This window comes from Opisthorchis viverrini, assembly GCF_000715545.1.
Source record: "Opisthorchis viverrini unplaced genomic scaffold opera_v5_15, whole genome shotgun sequence".
NCBI lineage: Eukaryota > Metazoa > Platyhelminthes > Trematoda > Opisthorchiida > Opisthorchiidae > Opisthorchis > Opisthorchis viverrini.
In genome coordinates this window covers 2,111,712-2,137,189 of record NW_008751671.1, presented here as the reverse complement: position 1 = coordinate 2,137,189, position 25,478 = coordinate 2,111,712, and the positions used below count along the sequence as shown (strand labels likewise).

At 40.6% G+C, this 25,478-nt stretch overlaps 2 protein-coding genes across 2 annotated transcripts in view; one reads left to right on the top strand and one right to left on the bottom strand.

The window, feature by feature from the left end:
- T265_01416 (hypothetical protein) overlaps positions 1 to 25,478 on the bottom strand; it is a gene marked incomplete at both ends in the record, with an annotated part of 88,737 nt that overhangs the window by 7,585 nt on the left and 55,674 nt on the right. The gene's annotated exons all lie outside the window — the stretch shown is intronic.
- Positions 20,985 to 25,478, top strand: part of T265_12790 (hypothetical protein) — a gene marked incomplete at both ends in the record, with an annotated part of 30,383 nt that continues 25,889 nt past the window's right edge. Inside the window, 2 exons of the mRNA XM_009165490.1 lie at positions 20,985 to 21,233; positions 24,697 to 24,742. Of these exons, the coding sequence (XP_009163754.1) occupies positions 20,985 to 21,233; positions 24,697 to 24,742 (295 nt within the window). The remainder of the gene's footprint in view (positions 21,234 to 24,696; positions 24,743 to 25,478) is intronic.

Here is a 25,478-nt window from a genome sequence, read left to right as displayed (position 1 = left end):
GCATTTTATCGCTTCTTGGAGTGATCAGCAGTGAAATGATCCCTACGACTGATGTGTATTTGAGGATATTGTTTTGTATCCTCCCAATTTATGCCGTGTGCTTTTATTTAATTAACCTAGAAGAATGAGTAAATTTATTAAGGTTATGAAAAAAACGGTTCAGCCTGAAAACTGTTTTGCAAATTGTACGATCCCAAGCCTGTCGGTTGTTAATGGAGGACTAACACTTTCTTGGCTCTCGATGGTTATGCTGACGTTGATACATGCTTCGCCTCTAAAGTAGTCAGATTTTTCACGTTATTTTTCTCAAATGCTTCAAGACCTACATATCCTTGCGGTCTGATTTTGCGATACCACTAAACTAAGTAAAAAAAAGTATGCTACTCCTAAATGAAATGCCTCAGTTATCTGCTAAACATTGATTAACGGAGAAGGATGTGCTGAGAATAGGAGATAATTCAGTAAGACTTCATCACAGGCAGAATGCCTTGGAGGTCTGTTAGTTTATTTTCATTCTCAAGCTATCAAGGAACGGTATTCCTCGTAATTCCAGCGCTGTAAACTCTTTCGTGTGGTAGTGTCTGGCACAGTGGGCATGCATTTGGTTACGTTATATTTCATCAGACCAATAAGATTGGTCTGATTGAGTATCCATAAATATTCTATCATCTTTATCTAGATGATTGTATTGATGCCGAAATGCTATTTTTATCTCTCTAGCGGACATCAACCATTTTGATAAACAAAAGTCACGCCCCAGAAATATTTATTATTAGACCAAAACACTTCTGGCTTGTTTGAACAGTGGGATTTCAAAAAGGGTGTGCAGCAATAAATCGGACGGACTGTGAGTAGTCTCGGAATGCTGACTAGGTGTAAAGTGTGTACACCTATAGATATCAGCAGATTAAAATTGTTTTTCAGGGTGCGCGTTAGTAGGCGTGTCTTTTATGTACTCACGGAATCCAGCGTCACTCCCTACAGGGAGTTGATGTAGCAGAAGTTTACCCTCCAAATGCTACTTATAACGCATAAGTTTGAATATGTTATCGCTTTTTTGATGGGAACATCTGTTTGTCGAACGAGAAGCGAAGCTCGATTGAATAGGTCAAGCGTTGTACCCGAAAGTCAAAACATATTTGGCAACAAATGAAGCTCGATGTCAATGAAACTGTTATTCTTTGGCAACTATGTCCACGTATCACAGTCGGCACAATAGCAAACGCAGGTACATCCTAGTCAAACTTCACACACGACCAAGCGTATACGCACACAGAACTAACACGCACCCACACATGCCGGTTGCATTCAATTGCCAACTGATCTCGGGAACACACCAACCAGAGCACAACGTAGCGACCCAAGTGATGCGGTATGGGACTTTTCTTCAATTGATTGTAGAAACCGCTGAAGAAAGTTGCCCGCATCAACCACGACTTCGGATAGTAACACCTTATTCCATTATGCTGCTTAAACTTCACACGTTTCGAGTATACATGCCCAATCCTTTCATTAGCATCCTTGCCGCGTTTGGCCAGGAACTCCTAAAGCAGTTGACTGTTATTTGTTCTGCCGAGTGGACATGGTCAGATATGTTTCAATGAGAGAATATTAGGTTTATTCCTAAGGAAACACGTTTATACCAGCTGTTCATTTATTCCGACCAAATGGTTACTGCCGACTATTCAAAAAGAGTTTATCCGAATACTCCTCAGTCTTCGAGTAGGGCTTGATAACCATAAAGCCATGGGACAACGTGTAGATGCTGTCTAACTAAGGTTCAACAGCGCGGAGCATTTCATACCTACTGTTAAACTTCTGACCGGCTTAGAAAAGTCGGACACTCGATCCTTTATTTTGTGGGGCTGGTCCCCTGTTTTACGCATCGGGTTGTCTTGCCAAACTTTGTCTCATCTGTATACGTCGACTGTTGTTCCCAGTGTTGTATTTAAATATTTGGCACATTTCGGAAGTTTACTGTGCACACCATTCTGCTGACAGCCGGGTGGAATTAAATTTGTATTACTTTGAACCAGTGTCACATAAATTATCTCTGTACACCTTCTGGTGCGCGTTAATGAGAACGGAATACACCACGTGGCCAAACATCCCGAATCCGCCACTTTGGTTGAGTTTCAAGTCCATGGAGTGGTGATCATTAGGCCGTACCTGAAGAGCAACGACTATTCGAATAGAACCTTATTATCTTGAAGTAGACACAGTAAACGAGCTGAAGGCAGACTGAAGCCAGGTCTTGTTCACAAGTGATATCTCGCACTTTTGATACTCTTGGAGGGTTGAACTTGACAACCCGACATAATTAACCAAATCGTCAAACGCCTGGTCCTTCTAAACCGACTCGGTAAGTAGCCAGTATGAATTAAAATTCCCTTGTAACTGACTACACTGTGTCACATCCGTCGTACTCTAGTGGTCTAGTAATTAACGATAAGTTTGTACCTCCGTTTTTTTTAAATAAACGTTGATTATGGGTTATATGTATATACGCACAAAATAAGATGGAAAAAATAATGTTCATGCCGTTTTGTAGGGCGTAGAATAGCCGACCTGTTCACAGTCATTGACAGCCGGGCAACTGGTTCAGTGCACTGCAGCACTAGGAAAGCTATCTGAATTTAAATGAGGAGGCTAGTCGGCTTATGATGCCAATTAAAATTTAAAAAATCTGAACATGCTACTAGCTATGGGCAGAATATTATGCGCCATGGAGATATATTTCTGCAAGCAGCCAGTTGTTTGCTTCCTGGATGATTTCGCTATTCCTCTAGTTCCAAACTTTTTCCGCTGGAAACAGAAGATCAGGTGGTCACGCGGCCCTCCGTATATTTTTTAGCTCATGTATTTGAGTGAAATACGAGACACCGTGTTGCTGATCTATTTGACAGCCGAGTGCTTTGTTTTTACTTCAATGTTGCCTAGGCCCATTTTATTTATGATAAGTAACCATGTGGCAAGGCCTTTCAGAGCCGTCAAAGACAAAATACTTGCTTGGTTTTCCGATTTGCCTTTGGTCTTTTGTGCATTCGATAGTCATTTCCAGTGGTTTCGCTTGAGTGGCTCTAAGTCTGAAGAGAGCAGTCCGTGAGCCCGCCAGGAATCAAGCAATTATGGTTACTGTTTTCCACAGATGTGAGCAATAGCGGTTGTTTGGATAAATTTGACAAAATTCTACAAAGGCTGAGTTAATTACTAGCAGAAATAGAGCTCGCAGCTGAAGGTTCACCGTACCTGCAAATCTGACCATCTGCTAAGGGTTTCTACAGAGGGACGTTCCTTATAAAAATAAAAAACGGAGATGTATATTATTAAATCTAATCAGGGATTTGCGGGGCATGTTGGCAGTACAGGAGGATTTTGAAATTTCGAATTTTCCCTGTCATTAAAACTATTCTAACCAAAACTCCCCGAGAATTCGCCAGCCACAATTCTGTCTTGTAGGCAAGGACAAAACACCGGTACAGTGGTTCATGGCTTTTCCGCGCAAACTGCCTTCAATTACAGGACGATATCTTTGTGCGATTGTTCGCTTTCACAGATCCAAGTCACTCATCGGTCGCTTTTGTTTCGTTATAGTATGATACATTCTGCGTTTAACATGACACGAATAAGTGGACTTCTGGTAACTTCAACTTTGAAATGAAGATTGCATTTACATGGTGTGATTAATGAGACATTCAAGTGAACCACTTGCTATCACAATCTGTGTCGCAACTTTTTTGCTGAGTAGTATTTTTTCCACCTTGACGTTCGCTCTTAATCCCTACTTTCAAAATCTCATAATCAAGCCTATCGAAATAAAAGTTTTTCTATTGACCCATTCCAGTAGGAAAACAGCGAGACTATCGGGGATAGCATTTGCTAGATGGTGGCGGGTGCCAAAGTCTCAGGGTATGGAATTTTAAGTAAAACATTTTGTTGTAGACTGGAATCTATCAGTTGGAACATTTTGTGCTTGGATATGACCAGACAGGAGCCAGCTTGATTTGCCTAGAGACAACTTGCGTCGTGGCACTCTGTTCAACAAACATTCTTTCCTCTATAAGATGCATTGTGCTGGTTAAATCCACAAGCTTTACTTAGCGCTTACCACATACCAAGGCCCACACAATTGAACGGGAACTTCGGATTCTTGGCTGCTTCTCAGTTGTTCCTGAATTTACAACATGCCAGTAGCATTACCTTACGTTTTATATCCTTCAGTGCAGCAAATCACACAGGTCATGTACCGGCTGAATTATTGAACAGAAGACTTTTTAGCAGATTGTTCATGGATTTCCTACCTGCAACACTCAAAATCGGTTGAAAATCAAGTGTTTTACTTCTTTAAGCTTCATTCCTTCATCCAGTCCCAAAGAGAGCAATTTTGCCCATGACAAGATAAGTTAGCATTATTCTCCTCTTGCTGCTATGCTGGTAAATGCATTGGGCACACGAAGAAGCAACCTGGGTCAAAGAATAAGGAGACAATCCATCGTAGGTTATGAGAATAAGTGGATAACAACCAGCCCAGTCGTGCAACGCCGAAAAGTAACGCATGCGTTAGGTGCCCAGCCATAGATTTTTATTACTTACAAGTTTCCCACTCAGCAACCTCAATTGCACAGAACCTCTTAATTGCAGTGGCTGAAGCAATGGTCATCCAACATCGCGGAACAATCCATTGTTTGTAAACCCCCTCATCAATCTGCATAATGGAATTATGATACCCTTACTCACCCCCTTTCACACAAACCCGAAAATCAACACCCAAGCACCATATTTCCTATACTGACGACGTTAGATCATCTTAACGGTAACCTGAACTAGATATTTCATAAGACTTTGTCCGACAGTCAAAGATCCAACTAGATATCGTTTTGAAAGACAAAGCAAGGAAAAATCGGTCATTTTTAAGTTGTTCAATCACTTATAACTGAGTTAGATATACATCTATTTCGATTGTCTAGCGCAATATTTCTATCATGAAAGAGCGAGTTTTTTTTTGTTTTTGAGCACCTATAGAAATGTCCACGGCTCATTCTCAAGCAACCCGACGGTTGCTGCATAAGGGAGTTTAGTTTTCGTCTGTACGGTGTGCTAAGGTTCATATAAACATGTGCATACATTTTACATGTTATGTTTTTTTTCATTGGATCTTGGGCAGTTTAGACCGAGTGTCATTTGTCAGATAACCATCCATTTCCGATTATTGGGTGGCAGGGTTATTTATGGGTAACTAGCCGTACTCATCTCTCTTAGCCAATGGCACACAACCACCCACGCCATACGCATCACAGACGGTGAATTTAAATAGTTTATAAAGGGAGGTCATGGTTCTTGTTCTGGTACTCTTCGCGAGACAAGGTAAGTCGCCCTAGGTACTTGCATGTTCCACCACAAGAGTCGGTTTTAAAGTAAAAGACAGACATGCACACCAAGCAGTTATTTGTGTCGACTTAATTACTCGTTTGTTGCCAAATGGGTGTGGTTCGAAATACATGCGCTTTTCCGGTGATTGATAGTTAAAACTTCAACTGACATTTGCATCCTAAACATCATGTAGGCCTTTTTTGAACATATCCTGAGCTGGAAAAAACTCCATGGATTAAAAAGGTAGAATAATTCACAACACAATGCGAGGCGAGTAGGCATGAATCTGTATCATCAGTCTTACAAAACTTGTGGACCTTTTGGCACCCTTTCGCCTAATGTTAGATTGTCAGCTTAATGTACGTTAAATGTAGACAATTTTCCGGCCCGGTTCACTGGAAACTTAAATGCGCATTAGGAATGATGATGGTTCTTGGACCAGAATGCTTAACGCGACGACTGATAGTGATTTTGTGAACAGCAGCACTTGAATCGTTTGCCTCAAAAAAAATCCAGTCATTGCTACAAGCACAGTGTTGAAGAGCAATACAGGCACTTAGGTTATCCAAATTCTTCCTTAACTGGTTGGGTTTTCTCGAAAAAGCATAACTTTGAAGGTTGCAAAAAACTTTTCGACTGATCATGGTCGTTTATTGCAATCCTTGAACATTAGCATAAAGAACAAGTAAGCTGAGATTCATTCTCCTTCCCCAAAAACCGACTTGATGTTCTGATGGGTGTATTTTTCGTGCGTTTACTTACTTCCATATTTCAACTGTTTTTTTCACTGTGGAACGGACACCATACTCAAGTTCGACTAACTGAAATATTTTAGGCTTATTCCTCTCGGTCCATTATATAGTGCACATAAATCAACTGTTATAGCAGATGCTAATTCGCTATCGGTTATTAAGCAGTAGATTTCTTGGATTATATCTGCTAATTCGATTTTCATCAGCAATGCAAGTATAAAATTCTTTGAAGTATGGAAGAACCGAAGTTGTCACATCCTAAACAACGAATTCGGTTGGATGATCGTGGTTTGAGGACAAGTCCGGGACGCTGTACAAAAACATTCATCATTTTTGAAAACATGCGCTTTAAAAGTTATTGCTGAGAACAGTCTGTTTCGGGTCATTCCCACTGTCAATTCGGAAAATTGCGTTAATTTTGTAATGACCTGTTTGTTGAGTAGGACACTATTTATGCTAAACAAACATGGAATATTACTGAAAACGTAAATTCAATTAGTAACCTTGGGTGCATTTGGCCTTTGGGATGTGTAGCGAAATTCAATAGGGTTCTTATTCCACTCAATATTTACGTAAGTGTACAGTATAAAAGAACACTTTTTGTTAATGTTGATGTCGGCTACAATCTCGTTTATGAAAAAGCAATAAACCGTAATCCTAAAGATGAACCACCACCGAAGTGATTGTTCACCCTCCAGTCATTAAATTTTATGGATTAGCTGGAAAATTTCGTTTTGCGAAACAGCTGGGAAAGACAAACTTGCACAGGTTCCCCTCATTCTTATATTAATTGTGTTTTGTTCAGGTAATAGCTGCCAACCGTGGAAAGTGTAGCTGAATGAAGCGTTTTGACTGTTGGTTTCTTGGACTTTTGTATTCGAGCAAACAGTATTTCTACAAGCAAAAAGCAGTCTTCACGCACTCTTTGGGGAAACGTGAAATGAAGAAATACAAAATTTGCACCACAACTTTATATGTTTATGAAGAAAACTCGTCCGGCGTTTGAAATAATTTGCCCTGTTTAAGAAAAATGTGCTCTTGTTACAAAAATCAACGTGAACATTATGCCTTTTAAACCAGGTTTTTTGCCACATTACTGGGAAGTATATGATGATTTAAATCCCCACTCAAGGCGAACATTAACCAATGGGGTTTTGGTCGCAATTCAGTAGTGCATGAAGTTAAATTCGAGAGCAATCAACTTGCTCGACTGCAACCCGAACTACCGCTTATGGGTAGATCTAATGGTAGTTTTATTCACCAAAGCTATTGTGCACAGAAGCAATTACGTTCGAGAAAAGTCAGTTTAAGCAAAGCCTCTTTGAAAGTGAACTTCAGTAGTAAAAACTAGCCCTGAATAGAGACAGGGTTTTTTCTCTTCTGTACACTAAGCACTGTAGAGGGATAATCTAGAACCACCATGAGACTACCCTCAGGAAATATCACCCCATCAGAGCTGGTACAGAAGGAATTGTGCAAAGGAGTGGTCCTTGGAATAGGGTGAAATATGTAATTTTATTGCGGTTTAAAAAGGGCTAAATTTTTCTGTTATTAGGCAGCAGGATTTGCTTTCATGCTGCACCGTTAACGCAATGCGCACACAGAGAAGCAAAAGTTGAACTATAGTAAAGTGACTTGCCATGTCAAAATTATCAAGTAGTTAATGGGGAAGAAATATATACTCAAATGGATATTTGCTATTTTTAATTTCTTCCTTCTATACCATAGACAACTCAGAAAATACCTTACAATTGTGCTATTAGAACTTCTGTCATGCAAGTGAAAACAATGTGCTAAAATACCGAGAGGCTGAGTATACCTAACTCACCTTTGTAAGAGGTGAAAATCTGACAAAGTTTCAAAATCCCTACATGGAAATAGCAATCATTTCGCTCAGATTCGAAAAAAAACAGGTTGCATGATGTTTCCAATCGAGAATTCGTCACTCGGGAAGCCAATTTACATATGAGCATGGGATTAGTAGTTTCACCGAAAGATTGGTGGTTCTGTAGTTTGTTTACTTGAGTGCTACCATCTTACCTGGTTCACTATTGGTGGCCAGTGGTATGTGACCCCCAACTACTACATAAAATTTGGTAGTTCCACACCCCGGAGATGGATGAAATATAACTCTTAGGAGGAACGAGGTGACTATATTTTTCTCCCCGACATCTCATTACTAACTAGCTTAAGTGTGAACTAATGAATAGAACTAGTAACTCCATTCACGATAGCAAAACATAGATAAAAAAGTGGATCAACTCACAAAGCTCTGTTGTTGATCCATGTTATATAATCTTATCTGGTGAACAAACGTAACCCATTATCACTGGAACAAGACTAGTCGTATAGTTCCGATGGTTCCTTCAACCCCGTGATTCCCATTGTTTTTCCAGTACCATCTCTCTACAGATTTCTCTGTGTTCTTCTCCTCTAGCGACTATTGGGCGAGTGTTTCCAAAGTGGCGTTCATTAATCACTTTACTTTTTTGTTATTTGTATTGATTTACTCTCTCTACCTCTCTGTGGTTGTTCATCCCCAAAGATCCGAAACGCAGTTTGTCCGACCCCCAAACGGGTACATCGAGTGAAGACGAATAAAGCATAACAAGATTAGAACATGTCGCTTATCAGCATCTGATAAAATTAATATCATCTGGGAAATAACGAGTGCAGTATACTCATTTATCAACCCCTCCAGAAAAGAGACTAGTAAAACGCAGCAAACGGCATATTGTTAAATCGCTTCTTTGCCTTAATTGCAATTCATTTGAAGATAAATGATTGGGCAGAAGTGAGGAAGGAAGGAGAGTGACCTCTCACCATTTCCTGTAACAGTCAAAAAGGTGATGACAGAATATATATTTGGTTTGGAGTTTGCAATCGAACATCTTGCCGTTAAATCAACTTCTATATTCATTAATTCGAACCTGTAACAGCCTCCATCAAACTGAAGACCAAGAAAATATATGAAATTATCACCTGTATTCACTTTTAAGTAATGTAAATTGTTGTAAGATTTCAACGTTTAGGTACTGCATCCGTGAACTGGCTCCCAGTGACGAATTAATACTTTTCCATATCTTTTCAAATCCTGGTCGAGCGGAATTTTGAGCCACAACAATCGAAAAAACAGAACAGTTAATAAGAGCGGTATAAATAATTCTAAAGTAGGTGGCTGCAGTCAAAGAATCACCTACAAAGTTCAAGTTGTCTGGAGCGTAGCTTCAAAAAGTAGAGAGTCCTATTATGAATCTGATGGATTGTCAATGGAATTCGCAACTACCGTTGGAGACTGTAACGTTCCGAATGCTCAGTAGGCTTGTGAGTGGAGCCTCACCAGGTCTGAAAATGGCTGTGACAGACTTGTGGACGTCAATCTAATGACTGTCTTTTCGTGTGCTGTTATAATGTCAAATCAAAATGATTGAAATTGTGCAAGATCCTAGAAAACTAAATAGAGCTTGCACACAGCTTGTGTATCTTACATTAACTTTAGAGCAAATTGTTCCGATATCAAGGAGTATAAAGCGTCTATCATTGTAAGTATATAATTTTAGTCTCGACAGATCACGCAGTTGAAGTCACTGGCTTGCGGTACGGTCTACTTTCACAAGGTTTTGTGAAGTAAGAAAGTAAATTTGTCGACCTAAAAAGGTCACAGTTCGTCCACATGAACAGAACGTTCTCAAAGAATGACTTCCTTGTGTTTGCGGTAGAATTTGATGGTTAATTATGCAAGTGGTCAGGACAATTACCACATTACACAAGTGAAAGTTTTGACGACCAGCCACTGTTGGCAACAAAGTTCTACCTTCTACAATCCGTTGCTGAATGTACATCTTAAAAGCAGGTGCCTTTCGATTCTGCTTTCAGCTTCCCAGTTATTATAACGTTTGCTCTCCGCGTAAGAAATTTATCTCAATATGGATTGTGGGGCCCGTTCGTGTTAATTGTCAATCTGTAAAAGATAAACAGCTGGAGGCAAGACGGTTCGAAGACTACCACCGATACAAGAAGCAGAAAAAATAATAAAAGTGTAGCACCGCTTTTATGAGAATTCCATCTAAGGTCCACCATGACGAATGGTGGCTACTGCGTTACTCTTTTAAAAACGTCTCCAGCGCAACACTATTTGGTAGTGAATCTTTTTTATGCTGAAAACTCTGGTCAGTGAATTCTCCTAGTACCAGAAACTATTCTTTCAAAGGCAAAACTACCAAAATGAAGTGTGATTATCGGTGCCACCTTTGCCTCCCAGATAAAATAGGATGTACTGGGTTCGGTTGAACCCAAGAGACACAACACAAGAGAGTTGGTGATCATTTTGTGTATCATCTCCGGCTGCATCACTTAATGAACTTGTTCCATGGCCATGGTGTGACTTTTCTGATAACCGCTCCAACTATGTGCCTTTTTCTATTATCTAAAACCTATTTGAGCTTCTTGACCTAAGCGTAGAAGTTGGTTCCTAAGAAAGGGACGGTTTACGAACAGATTTATCCAAATCTTGGACCACAGGCAATCCGTGGGCGGTGTTTGAGACCTGCAGAAACAAATGGGAAATGTTACGTTACTCAATCTCTTTCTAAATATACAAAAAGACTGCAAATATCAGTTGTGTTCTATGAGAATTAGTTTGCTACCCTAATGAGGTTGGGAGCAATTTTTACAAAGTAATGTTATATTCTATAATCTTTTCTGGCACGACTTTAATGAACAAAAATATCTGGTGGTGAGGAGGGCTGAGAGATCAAAACGGTTTATGTTTGGGGGAAAATATTGCTGTGTTTTTATTGCTAGACATCTGGCTGCCTTGAAAGTCCGGCCTTATTGAGAGTTGTTTGGTGGAATTACAAGGGTTGCATCAGTTCCCGTGGTGCTTGTTTAAGTGCTTTTAACCATAAAAAGCGGCGCGGCAATCAGACATCATTTATGAGTGCACAGGTGGAACTGAAGCGTAAATGCTTATTCTGGAAGACTTCCCTCTTCCGTGACAACTATCTAATTTACCGGGATTTTTAAGCTTGACACGTCAATTTGCACTTGAGTTATTACTCAGGACGATATGCAAGGTGTCGAAAATGTGTTGCCATTCGTTTTGCGGCGGGTGTTGATTTTACAAAATATCGTATACTCACAGCTAGCTTTAGTGCAGCAGGACTTATTGCTGATATGATAACGGCGTGGAAGCTCTTGATTACATAAAGATCCGGGATGACGTATCATTTCACTGGACAACCTGAATACGTCTTTATGTACGCAAAGGTACTTGGCCGTAATAAACAAGCAGATGATTTCAGGATTTAAAGCGGTGAAAGTAGCGTTCCTAAAATAGGTCTAGTAACAGTTCTTCAGAGGGAATTCTCCATCGTGTGACATAATCTGTTTCCGCAGTTTTGGATGCAGTGTTGCGATATGGAACGCTTGTCTTCAAACGAATGGCGGACCTGAGTTTCACCGGTCAAATATGTGTGTGCGTTTGGGACCAGAAATGTATTGTGTGGGACGATAAGATGTTAATCAGAACACGGTAGCAGCTAGAAGAGGCTTTGAGTTCAGTTGTCCTATGATACGTAAATGGAAAACCGTCTAGCAAAGTTAGTAGGGGTGTTGGAGAACAACGAAGACCCACCACCGATAAATTTGTGGCCACAACGCTGGGTATTCTTTCCAAAGCGTGAAGAGCAAACAGAGCTTTGAAAATCCGCGTTTTATTCACTGGGGATCCGTGGGCCTTGCCATTGATGCGGTGCTGGCAACAATAATGGTCCGGACACGGAGCTGGTCTATCACAATTATACAACTGTTCTTAGGTCCGGACTGCCTTATAAATTCGTCGTTTCTCTTTCCAAGCAATTTCGCCATTAGATCAACGCTTTGTGGGCCATCCATCTACCAATGGATTGTGTGAGCGTCCAAAAGTTTTGCAACTCCTCCTGGTATGCTTTCACAGTAAGGATTCGTAAGACGTCAGCATACTAATCCGATGATTCACCAGACTACTGAATCCAGTTAAAGAAACGCTCTTGAGGGGACAACTTGGTGGTAGTGTGTCAAACAGGGGGGACAAGTGGGTTCACAGGGTGTCCGGCGGTGATGACATTGGAAAGCCTGAATGGATGATGCGGCGTTCGGCAGTCATCTAAACGGGACAGATCGAACTGTCCATGACGCTCCGTAGGCAATGATGTTAGAAATATCCTCATTCAGAACGATCACAACGCAAAATCGTTGCCAGAGTGAAAAGTTCCCGGTGGTTGTGTGGTCGGCTGAATTTAGGGCATACCCAATTGTGAAACGTCGGCCGAGACTTTGGTTGTTTCGTTGTCTGTTGTCCGTATCGCGTTGGGCTTGGCATGCCTCCAATGTTTACTTAAATACTTGGACCCACACAAGCTTCCAACATCTCCTCGAGTATTGCGCCACTTCATTCTCACCATTTATCCCTGGTTGACATCATGCGGAATGAACCTGAGCATTTTCCCGTCTATATCTTCTTTGCTCAAACTTCCCGAACCACGATTGGCTTCTCCGAGTCGTATGGAAGTATTTTCCCGTTGGATACGGTATTATGTAGATAAACCAACTGCTTCCAAATAGGATGTTGGCAATATGTTGAAACAACCATAGTCTGGGGTGTTGGCTGTTCGCCGATCTTGGAAACCCAGTTATTTAGCTTGGAGAAGATAACAATGACCATCCTATGAATGACTTCATTGTCATTGGTTTGGAGGGTTACATTAAGTCGTTGGTCAGAACACACATTGAAACCACCCTTCTTTTCATCGACAAATGTCACATTGCTTAAAAAAGTAGCAAACATACCACAGCCATTTGTTTTACTCGTAGCTTACCAGTTTTCGTTGTTGATAACCTCGGCAAGGGCGCACATTCAAACATTTCGCCTTCCGAAGCGAAAACTCTTTATACTCGATTGTAGGGCTGATGACATGTGCAGACGGTTCGTTACCACTCGAGAATATATCGAACACATCTAATTATTTCGTTTGTCTGGTGTTTGGCGATTCCCGTCCGAAAGTAACGGTTATTTCCCCACCAAGATGTAACAACTGCAGGGCAGTGGAATTTGCATCGTATTGCACAGATGTAGGGACGGATAGCTTGGGTTAACATCTACTCTTCCATTATACATCATCCAAACCGAAACTTCCTTATACCAAGCTAGCCAATATGGTTGATTGTTTTTTGCATGTAGCGAGCTTTATCAATGCAGTTTCACTGTTAGAAATCAAATGTTTCCTTGTCCATAGTCAAAAATTCAAAGACTTCACTTTAAGAATAACGCATGGCAGCTTTTTTGCTGAAATACGCCGCCAAAATTTGGCCACAGTTGGGTACCTTGTAGATGCCGGTGGCTCGGGAGAGCTTTGGATTTGGGGAGTGGTACCACTGACCGATAGGTCCTTACTGCGAATTTGCCCCGGTTTTTTCGATGACTGTCTGGGTTTGGGTAGCTCAGCAAGATCTCAGTCCTGCTACTTCCCTCAACAGAGCTCTGCATCTGAAGGTCACAACGGAAAATTTATTATTTTTTGACGATGTTCATCAACGAAAACTAATGTCACTGAGAAGCTTGATAGTGCACAGGTTGTGGAACTGTAGGTTTTTGTACGCCCCAACCGAAGTATTTGGAACTTGATTTTCTCCAATCCACTGAACAAATTAGGCTTAATTCTAACTCAACAATCTCTCTACTCCTGAACACGTCACTCATGCAGTTTCTTTTCAGGCGTTCTTGGCGTGCCAGTATTGTCTAATTCCATGTGGTTATGTAAAGTTTACTTTCAGTCTAATGACAATGGTTTTGTGGAACATCAGAACACAAATCGTTGTAGACGTTTGACTCTTCAACCTACACTATTCTTTCTGGCATTCATGCTATGTACTTTAGCTGCCTATCACGTTCGGGTATACAAAAAGACAGATGTTCCCATTCCATTTTAAATAAAGCGATTTCATTCAACCGAGAAACAATGGCGGTTTAGCTCAATTTGCATTTATTGCTATGAATGCTTTGTGGTGACGTCAATTAACGTTGGGGATTCACGCCCTGCACATAGTGTATCATTTTCTTGACTGACATCCAAACATCCCACCCACGTTTTCTAGATAAATTTACTACTGATTACAGGCAGAAATTTCTGGTTCTAACCCATTTATCACCAGGTTGCCAAGTTAGTAAATCAATCAGTTATTTGTGCAGTTGTTTTATAATATAAAGCTAATAGCAAATTCTTTGTTGTCCCTGTTTTGAAAGCCTTCTATTTAACTTTCCTTTGAAATAATATTGGGCAATGGGGCAAAAATATTTCAGTCTCGCGGCCTTATTTCGGTTTGGAATTGATTTCTTTGATTATCCTGATGATTCACAATACTGAGCTGTCATTCAGGCGTCTTGTAACACGTTCACATCGTCCGAGATTTTTCGTCTGCAGATATCATAAACCAGGTGTCACAATATGTAGGGACGTCGCCGGGGGTCAGACAAGATGAGTGTAAATCCTAGTAAGGCTGGAGGTATGCGTTTCCAAAAAGCTTTAAAAGGGGGTGAAACCATAGCGCATTATATCTCTTGGTTTCGAATAGTTGTGACCAATAATTCTGCTTAGGAACATGACTGTTAGATTAAGCATGATCTTGTCGTTACTTTGAAAATCCTGAAAACACTTAGACAGGAAGCCAGTGTGCTGCGTCCTTCGGTACGTGGTATGGTCTCTATTATAAGGCGACTGTGGATATCTTTTTGATAATGTTAACAAATGGACCTGTATTGGGAATTTCCCCTTGGTTGGAAACCCTAACACGTCAGACAAAAGTTAGCTCATAGGATTACTTGGCGTTTCTGAATAAAAATCAACAGATTTTAGCATTACTATGCGAAACCTCGTTCCCACTGTTAGGGTAGCCACGAGATACTCAATGAAAACCGTCATGTCTCGTGAATGCCAAATGCTACTGGACCTTAGAAGCAATTAAAGAAAGCGTTGCGTCCTGAATACAGTTCACTAGAGTGACGTGGCAGGAGAGGTTATAATTCGGTTGCTGTACATTTATCGTCATCTACCGCGATACTTCGCGGTCATTAAACAGAAAATCATGCATAGAAAAGGTAAACTAAATTGACTTTCTCTTTCAACTCATATAGCTTATTTGCTAAAAAAATTCGGAATAGTTGGGAGCAGTCAAGTGAACATTCCTAAAGTTTTAGGGTTCTCGTGGCGAATCTGATGAGCACCAAAATAATAAAATTTAGACAAGGAATGTCCACATGACTGCGCATAAGTGGTCTGATTTCTTAGCAAGGTTTCCAGGTGAGATGAGGAGAGAAATTTTAACAAGTCAGCCTGGTCATTTATTATTCAACACTCCTGAAAATTCGAACCGCGATATATTGTCTTGGCACTGTCGTGTTTTTAATAACAAATGGCTCACATGCGAACCGGTCTTCTACTCATCCACATATCTAATAGGTGGTTTCCCATAAAATGCACCTGACGTCCTTAGTTTTGCCATGAAGTGAAGGGTTTTTCATTCAAACATCCAGAAAACGCACACTACTTGTGTCTACCATAGTGTGGTCGGAAACACGTCCGCAATAATTTTCCAAGAGTTTACCAGAGAGTTGGGGCAGACAAATAGAATGATTCAAAGGCCTCTTGTTACGAGTTTGTAAAAAGCTCAAAACATACCTGTTATGGTAGAAACGAAGCCGCGTTTTACATCAGAACAACCTATGAAATCCGGCTGGATAAACTCTACCGAACCAATTTACCGACGTGAACAGTGTATTTTTGTCCGGTGTAGGTAGAGTAATATGTTACACAAGATTCAAATTGATAGATTTCACAGCTCATTAGGATACCAGTATCCACCTGCAACAACCACAGTGGCGTAGGCAGAACCCCATGGAAATGAATTGGAATAGGGTTTCTGTTAGACTGTAGTTTCAGATGAAACGTATTTTGATCACGCATTTTCCAATGGCTCATACATCGCATGTTCTGTGAAGTGAGCCAGTGAGAGGTCCCGATTACCATGAATTTTTTGCATGCGTGTTTGTTTGCCCGATGACAAGGTTGTGCCACCGCACAAGTTTTCCGTGATTAACTATTTCATGGTCGGCAGGCCATGCAAAACGCCCGATAAATTTGAACAAGAAATCATGAAAAAAGTACACGGTTATAATACCGCTATCGGACCATCCAAGGGTTAACCAAGTTGGAAGGCATCAATGAAATCACAATCCAATTATTTCACCTGGACAACTCTACAGATTGTTTCCAGATGCATTGTATGGGCATCACCAGGCAACCTGACGCCATACTTTGATTTCGGTTTGGAGAGGCCATTAGTACAGCCTTTCAGGGTTAAATAGTCTCAGTTGTTTTCCACAGGTCCTCCGCTGCACAAAGAAAATGCGTTTTTTCATCTGAACTATAGGCAACTCTCGATGAGTTGAAAGGTACGGTACATGGCGTTGTCTTGTGGAGAACTCTCATTTTGCTGTCTAATTATGGTCGTGGTTAGCGAAAATAATCCTTCAAGTGTTCAAATACAAACGTCTTAAGGATAGCCCAATATCGAGCTTTTCTTCATTCTACCAGCTGGAATGAACTCGAACTCAAATTATAGTAGCAGAAGACGTAAAAAAAAGCAATGCCTGTTTCCAAGCAAGCGGTGCGATGCCCTCAGACTGCCGCAATAATCTAAGCAGAAAATGAGAGAGAATAATTAATATCTCAGTGTCAGAATATAATATCATATGGATCTCCTACTCTCTCTATGTTGCCCAGTGGTCTACACACTAGTTGTGAGCAAAATACTCTCATGGATGAATTCGGTGCGTGATACTCTCCAGCAAAGATATTCATGCCAGGATGATGATCACTCATGTGGAATAACTTCTCAGCTTCCAGTATGAACGGTAACTAATGACATCCATCAACATTGCAATGGATCCGGCTCATTGATGTGGACAACAAAAATAAAATGAAAAGTACAACCACCGACCCATTGCTATGCTCCACTGTGCCTCCTAAGATCGCACTGATGACGTCTTCTTGATTGACAATGAAACGTCTGCAGACAAAAATTGTCCAGCTCAGCTAACAAAACAACGGCTGTGAAATGACTAATACTGTTAAAGTGAGAACACACCTTGACTCTTTCTAATAGACCCTGCCGTGCTTCGCACTTCGCACTTCAGAAAGCGCAATCTGAGTACGATTTGAGTCCAAATAGAACATGAGGCTGAAAGGGACCCGAGGACTGTTGAGGTGGTCAAAACGGGTCTTGTCAAAGGGTTTTAAAAAAACTCTGAAAAATGTGTTCAGGCAAGAATAGACATGGCTGATATTGAAACATTATCAGTGCTATTAACTAAAGTCCAGTCAGTGATTGAAAGTCATGTGCACTGGCAATTGCACGTGCGGTACTCTCCATGCATATATGCATGTGTGTGTGCATTGTGATCAAACGTTAAAAGATATCCATAAAAAGCAGCTAAATCACCTAGTTCAGTCGCAGCATTGACGACGAACGACTGTCTGTCGACTGAGAAAGACTTAATCCATGCTCCTATCCGCATATCTGGTTGCACAGAATACTTCTGTACTTTTTTGCACACTCCTCATAACGTTTTAAGGTCTCAAGAAAGTTTTGCAGCGAATTAATCCATTATATTAGAGAAAATGACGATGGTTTAAGGCGTGCAACTTACTTTCAAAGACTATCGGAACCCCGCGCCGAAAGATCCCCAGGGCGTCCATCTGAATTTATTAGAAGCAGCTTAAGCTAAAGTAGCAAACGTGTTTTGGATCGGCTTCAATCTTGGCTGCATCCACACGTGTTGCATGACATGAGGCTCTGGGTTGAGTGCATAGGCTGCACTACCTTTAGAGTCCGGATGCAAAAAACATTTTGGCCGAATCTAGTCATCTGCAGTTGTGTTGGTGTTCACGGAAGATTCAACTAAATCCTAGCTGAATCCTCCATCTGTGATCTTCTTCAGCCGAACTTCTTGCATACTGGTCGCCTTAGATTTCGGTCGGTAGGATATTGATGATATTTTGTATAATTTTCAAGAGAAACGTAGTACTGCTACTCCAAAGAAACGTTCCTTCCATCTTGTGGCTCACTATTTAGAAGCAGTCTTCGGATATTTTGCCTATCTTGAACAAAATATTGTAACGTGACAGGTCAAAAGCCGTAAATTAAGTTGTTGTTAACGATAGAGTAGCAGAATCTTAGGGGCTGCACCTGTTTCATCCTCTTCAAGTGAAGCGAAATCGGTCATGAGCTGTTGAAGAGTTTTCAGTCACGATATGAAAAGTGCGTTGTGCCAAGAATTGCGGGGCTTGTTTATGTCAACTAGCGTTTACCGATCCTCTGAATTTAATGAACAATACGGCACAATATGAAATATTCCTCAAGGTCTGACTCAGAACCGCCTACCATGAGCCTATATTAAAGTTTGGGTGCTACTGTTGATCAAAGTAAGCTAGGCAAATTTTCATAGGATTGCGTTAAGTGTGTTAGCGCGGTTTTTCCTGTCTACTAAATCTTGATTAAATATTGTTTATTTTGACGTGCTTGTGAGCAGTTTTATAATGTTGGTCACAAAAAGCCTTTGTAACGGTCAAACAAATGTTGTCTTGCATATATATCACTCACTCAAGAGGTAGATGTATCATTTGCAAAGTTCAACTTAAGGGCACAAAACAGCTAACGATTTCATTAGTTCTATTCCTATTCTTTCCATCAAATTTTACGCTTTGACAGTTGATAAACTGAACAAATCCTCTGCATGTGATGTACAAGACTGAGCATAGACCGAACCAGTACTCTTTGAATCCCTCAGTAGTGTGTAAACATAAGTGACAAAAATTGCGCTCCCACAGTGTAAGTGGTTTAAAATAATTCCTCAGTGAGACCATAGTTTTTTTCTGCATCAGACATAGCGTCGATTTGGTGATCATTCATTAAAATATGGGACTGTAAGTACGGCTGCGCTTCGGTGGTATTCGTTGTTGTACTTCATAATATCTAATGGACAGAAAGTAATTGTCCAGTTCATCCTTCTCTCGCAAATCAGATTCAGATTGAGTATGTCTATATGTAAGGGAAAACCTGCATAGCCGAACACAATTTCGTGCAAATCTATTTATTCTCTGTGAGTTTGCAGTCCATGAGGTGCGAAATTACGGTTTCCCCAAAACACACATTTTTCAGCGTAAGCACGGGAACATATGTAGTAACTTGACCCCCAACGTGTTCGGAAAAGTCGAAAAAATTCAAATAAACCGTAAAAATATGACCAGTTTAACGCAAAACTTTTGTAAATTACCAGTTTTCCGATGAGCCTTCTTTTTTGATCAATAAATATATTGACTCCACTGGCATATATATCATATCGCATGACTACCAACGGATTTGTTGATGGGGAAAACGGACGACCCAGCCCCATTTTCGAAATCGCGTTTTCCGATCTGCACGAAATGTGAAGATTTTATGAGAATTGCTCGCTTCTTTGCTACTGCTTTCCGACCGTCTGCTTGCACGACGATCTCTATAAAAATATTTGGGAATTCAATGAACAAATGGAAAATCATCAATGCTACATTAGACGGATAGTAGCCTTACAGCAGCTTACTGTGTGCGCTGAGCACAATCCATGGAATACTTACCACTGACGCGTACGCGAAGCCAGATTTCTCCCTGGAACTGTTGCTACTTGTATACAGCCTTTTGGAAGACAAATATGTAAACTCTTTGCTTATAAGCTTAGAAATTATTAGCAGCGACAACCCCCTGTAAAGGGGTTTCACCAATGCGGAAATAGGAATAAATAGATAATTGCGTTCGATCTTCAGCAGTGGTTGGCTAAACATGTAATGCGTGCCAAATATGTCACGAATGCCATCAAGGTTTTACAATCAAGGTCAGTGGGTTAAGTTTAAGCGCTGAGTCGAATTTAGGCTACCGAGTTATGGCTTCAGTAATTTGCTATATGGCCTAGAAAGCTGCCTTTACGCAAAAATCTTTGCGCGCCAACTGAAAAACTCTAGTATTAGATTTTTTGAAAGACAGCACAAACTTCGTAAGCCTGTTCACCTGCTGAGTCTGGCTGATGAATATATCGTGGCTTAATTTAATGCCGCTGCAGAGAATATAACGATCAAGAAGTGTCATCCTTCTTCATGAGATGCTTGTTTCCCACAAAAGGGCATCTAACCATGAGAACAAAATGCCAGGGAAGACTTCACAGAGCATTGAAATTAATTATTTAAGCGTACTCAAATATTCTAGAGTCTACTCAGCATCACGAAGAACTGATAATTAAGCGGATTCGTTTACACAGGGCCTTGCGCACCTGTTTAATTTTTTCACTACCATAAATATGATATAGGTCAAGGTGTAACATTATACAGATTAACGCAAGACTTCATTTTTAAATTTTTAACATGTAAAGACGTTTTTCAATCTTCACCCACGACCGTTACGTTCGGTGCACCTGTGCTGGCTCATTTAGTACGGTTTTGGGTGATAGCTTGTGAAAATTAACTAAAGATTCCCTACAGCAACCAGTTACGTCGCTAGGAAACGGGGGCTTTAGGGGGTAAGAATGTTATAGACAACTGTTTTAGTGTGATTTATTGTAAGGCAAGTGCAGTTCTGAGATAGAAAAAAGTTTTCTAATGTTTAAATTGACAGAACTTGACTAGGTTGAACCAAATTTTATGCACTATAAATACTCATTTTTGTGTTAAGCAACTGTGGTCCAAAAATTAACGGTTATTTATCTATTTTTCTTACAGAAGTTGGCGTGCTATACACAGAATGAAGGCTGGCACATCAATGCAAAGACAGAAATCAAGGCTGCAAATGACCGTGTACTTTTTACTGTATGTCTGTTGGCAAGCGCATCCCAGTCAATCAAGTCCAATTTATTTGGATAATGTGGAAGACGCCATTGAATACGGCTATCCAGAGCAGTTGGCCAATCCGGCTGATGAGTTGCGTCGTTTGCGAGTAGTTGCAAGGGAACTTCTACAAGAAATGGGTATGCGGAGAAATACTGGCATCAAGGTAGGTGTGGCACAACTTGCAAAGTGGAAATATAATGAAATTTTACGTTCATGGAGAATTTTAAACATATAAATTAAAATCCGTATTTTTGTTAGAAATCACCCCCACCCGACGACAGACCGTAGGCAGGAAACGGCCTTCATCGGTGAAAATTTTGGGTGTTTGCTCTCCGACAAAATACTTTCGCACTCGATGTCCCATCAAGACTTTCCTTCTTCTACTAAACGAAGGAAAGTTGTTAGATACCAAAATTAAACATATCATCAATGATCCGGCACCTACCGGACCAGAAATCTTGAGATAATTTTTAGCCTTGAGGGTCACCATCTAATTTACCGATTGAAAGAATAATCATGAGCATAGAGCGGGCGTTCGTAAAATAAACTTGGCGGAAGTTTCATCCAGTAAGTTAGGATAAGCTGTGCTGAGAAGCCACGGAACACTGTACAGCTGATCCATCCCCAGTGGGAATCATGACCCGTGCGCGATTCACGAAACTCTGTGTAATCTCAAATCTGTGAAATACAGGCTAGTGGTTCAAACAGTTAATCGCTAAGCCATGAAGGACTGATCATCGATGTGATCAGGAAGCAATAAGACAGGACATAGCGCCGATCGTCCTTTAGTCACGGGATCTACATTACGGGGTCATATATTTTTACTGTTTCCTTAAGTGTCGACTCATCAGATGAAGTTTCCCTCCTCGGGTAAAGTTCATTCTTCCTCTAGGCTAGTTATAGACTGTTTGTGGTATAAGGACACCCAAATTCTCAACTCACACAAAATCAATCGAATATATTCCTATGCCACGATATGTAAAAAAATTGTGAAAAAAACCGGACACATTATTCAACGATGATATATTTACGGGGGAAACTATTGCACTCATACACCGAATGTCCGCAACACAAGTAAGCTTTCTAGTTTCATAGTTGTTAAAGCATTAATCTGTGCTATCAGTGCTGGGCACTATACTGTGCTGGGGAAAAGTAAGCGAAAGCTATATGAAATAACTTTAGTTCTCAATTGGCATTGTACTTCAGCTGTTACACAGGGAAAGCTGCTGTGGACGTTGGCCACCTCTCACTCCACCACTCTACCGATGGATATGTGATGACTTGTTCTGTTTAATGGTTTCATTCATTTATGTGTGTGCTCACTTGTATCAAAAGATATTGCTCATCATATCCATGATAATGAAGCAGACTGTACTCAGTGAAAGCGGCTGTGGAAATCTAGCTGCCCTGTGACCACATTAGTTTTTGGTCAACTCTGCATATTAGAATTGCTTCAAAAGCTAACTCAGGAAGTCCGTCGCATTAGTACTATACTACTGTTTTGTGCACCCTCGTCGCAACGACATTCAATGATTTTCCGTAATGCATGGAACGATTGGCTACTCCGACAAGCACACAACCCGGAGGCCTGATTGGTCGACATTCATATCAAGCAACAATTTGGTCGTAAATCCATTTTGGGGGAATTACTGAGACCCCAGATATTATGGAGCCGGTAACACCATGCTGATGTGTTCCAACATTGTGTGTAACATATCGTTCAACTCAGTTCGATGGTTATATTGTGTCACCAGATGCGACAGTTCTATACGCTCACGAGACCTCGGTTGGAGAAGTATGAACTCTTGCTGATGGTTTGGGGGCGTTTTCAAATCAATCTACTTGATTTCGCTAGCTACACAGCCATCATACCTGTTCAATAAACTCCACGGCAGCTCCGATTGCTGTTAAAAGAATCTCAAGGACCAGTGTTTTCAATTCCCTTGCGTATGTGATGTTTTTAAAAAATGGCGCAAGCGCCGGTGCACTTCATGTTAGGCAGTGATTAGATACTTGGTATTGCAAATAAGGGAGAGCTAAAGAGTAATCCGTGCTCCCCGACTGCGACCTGTTGAGTGCTCAAATAAAAGCTTACAAGAGTGGAGAGGAGCTGCACAGATGCTCTTCTTCTTTTAGGTAAATAGTTCAATTCTGTCTATAGGACTGTCTTTATTCATTTAAATAATGTGTACACTCCACTGATTGGCGATAAATAGTTAGTTGTATTTAGTTTGAAAATCGGCGTTTTGTTTTCTTTCATTCTCTAATTTTACTGTGAAACTATGATGCAAATAATATCCAGACGAGATAAAAGATTTAATTAGGTTTCTGTCGAATTAATTCCGCGTCTCAGCAAATCAAAGTATGTTAACACGCGGGACTTTGTGTCGCACAACTAGCTGCGTACGGTATTTAGCTCAGAAACTTCGGATTAGAAGAGAGCCTGAAGGGAAATTGACCAAATTTCTCCCCTTCTAGACAATGTGGCAAACAGTATAACATTATCAGTGCCACCAATATTAAACAAGTACCAGTCTCACCATGCTCATGCTTGTCACTAAAATCTTTTTAATTACCATCATTACCGACAACGGTGACAGCGATATCACCCTTGTACCAACCATACGCCGGTTCACGAAACTCTTCTTTCAAATGTACAGTCACTCGGGCATTCGTTCAATCTTTTGGTCATAGGTTTGTATGTTGCTTCGATTGGCTTCTCTATATATCACCTTTATTAATCAAGTAATGACGACCGATAAGCTCATGGAAGAAATAACCGTAAACGAACTTTTCGTACAACTTAAGTCTGTCCACATTTTGCTATTCACCGCACCATGATTAGGAGTTCATTATGCATTTGAGTACAACAAATGAAGCCTGTCGCTAGTCACTTTTGTTGATCCCAAGGTTGGTTAGATGGTGGTGATTTAGTACAGTAATGAAAATGACCAACAGCTTTCAGTTGTTTTCAGTCTCAAATTTGACCTCTTTGAGAAGACACACTCAAACAGTAGTGCACTGAACACGAGCACTAAGGTTTCATCCGGCCGCTTTCCTGATAAAATGGTCTCCTTTTGAGTGCGCTATGCTGCTGACCTGTGAAAGGCATGTTATACTCCAAAATTTTTGTAGAAATTTAAAAAAAACTTTATCGGAGTTCCTGATTGTGGACCAATTATTTCCACATCTATTGAAGTGAGATGTAGTAATCGGAGACCATGCATTGCAACAATATGTCAGAAATGGATTTAGATTTACCACTGAACTCACTGACTAAGCGCGACGTAAAATTCAAGTTTCATGGTCGAAACACATTTCTCCTTTGACCTGGAGGAAGTAGGTCAGAAATGTACGTATGCGCATAAAATCTATCCCTCATAAATTTAGGATAGAAACCATGAAAGTTAATTTGCACATAGGAATATTCCTCTTTGAGACACCGCTTTACTGGTTTGACGCTCGTTGATACGTGTTCGCATTTCCGGATCTCCCAATTACCCACGTCGATTTCATTAGTTGCTAGTTATTTGTTCCAGTGAGCCAAAGTAGTCGAAAACACTAAGCATCACATCGATTAGTTAATCTTCAAAGCCTGAGTCCCTTCCTTTCCTCCATACTTTCAGCGAGTTTCAGTGGACCAGACAAACGCAAAGAAAGCATATGCACAAGGTAAGTATAGAACAACCACCAGATCAACAAATTACAATCCTAGAATGCATGGTTCTTATCTTACTGCACATCTCATCCCACTTTTCTCTCCAATTTTAGGTGATCAGGAAAGTGCTCATTCATTTGGATTTCTGCGGGGATGATCAATGGAATTTGTTACATTGCATGATATGAATTCTGTTTTGTCATAAAGGCATAATCCATAAACACTTTATACTTGTGTGAACCGGCTTTCATCTTTGCACGGTGGGTACAACACGGCAGCGAAAACATATTATCCTCACTACTGATGAAAAAAGCGGTAGCATGTTGTGCTCCGCGAAAACACTGAAGGGGTTTAGGAATGCAAATTTTTAAGTAACTCACAATTGTGCACCGATTTGTGCATTCCAACTTCCTTGAACTATTTGGCATTTGGCGAACCTGTGTAAATTTCGGAAAAAGCAAGTTTAGAGTGAAACAGCTGTACGGCTGATCAAGAAATACAGAGGGGAAGAGCGCTACTGGTGGAAGGAAGAAGGCCTTTGCAGCGCAGTTATTTATTAGAAAACAACAACTGAATCGTTACAGACTACTTGGCAGGAAAGCAAAACTCTCATACGCATCTTGTTTATAAAAACTGAATACCCGTTTTCTTATGGAACGCGTCTTCCCGAATTTTCTCGGCTATTACTTCACCACCACTCAAATGTAAGCGAATCCTACAAGAAAGTTCACAAATCTCGTTGTAAATCCC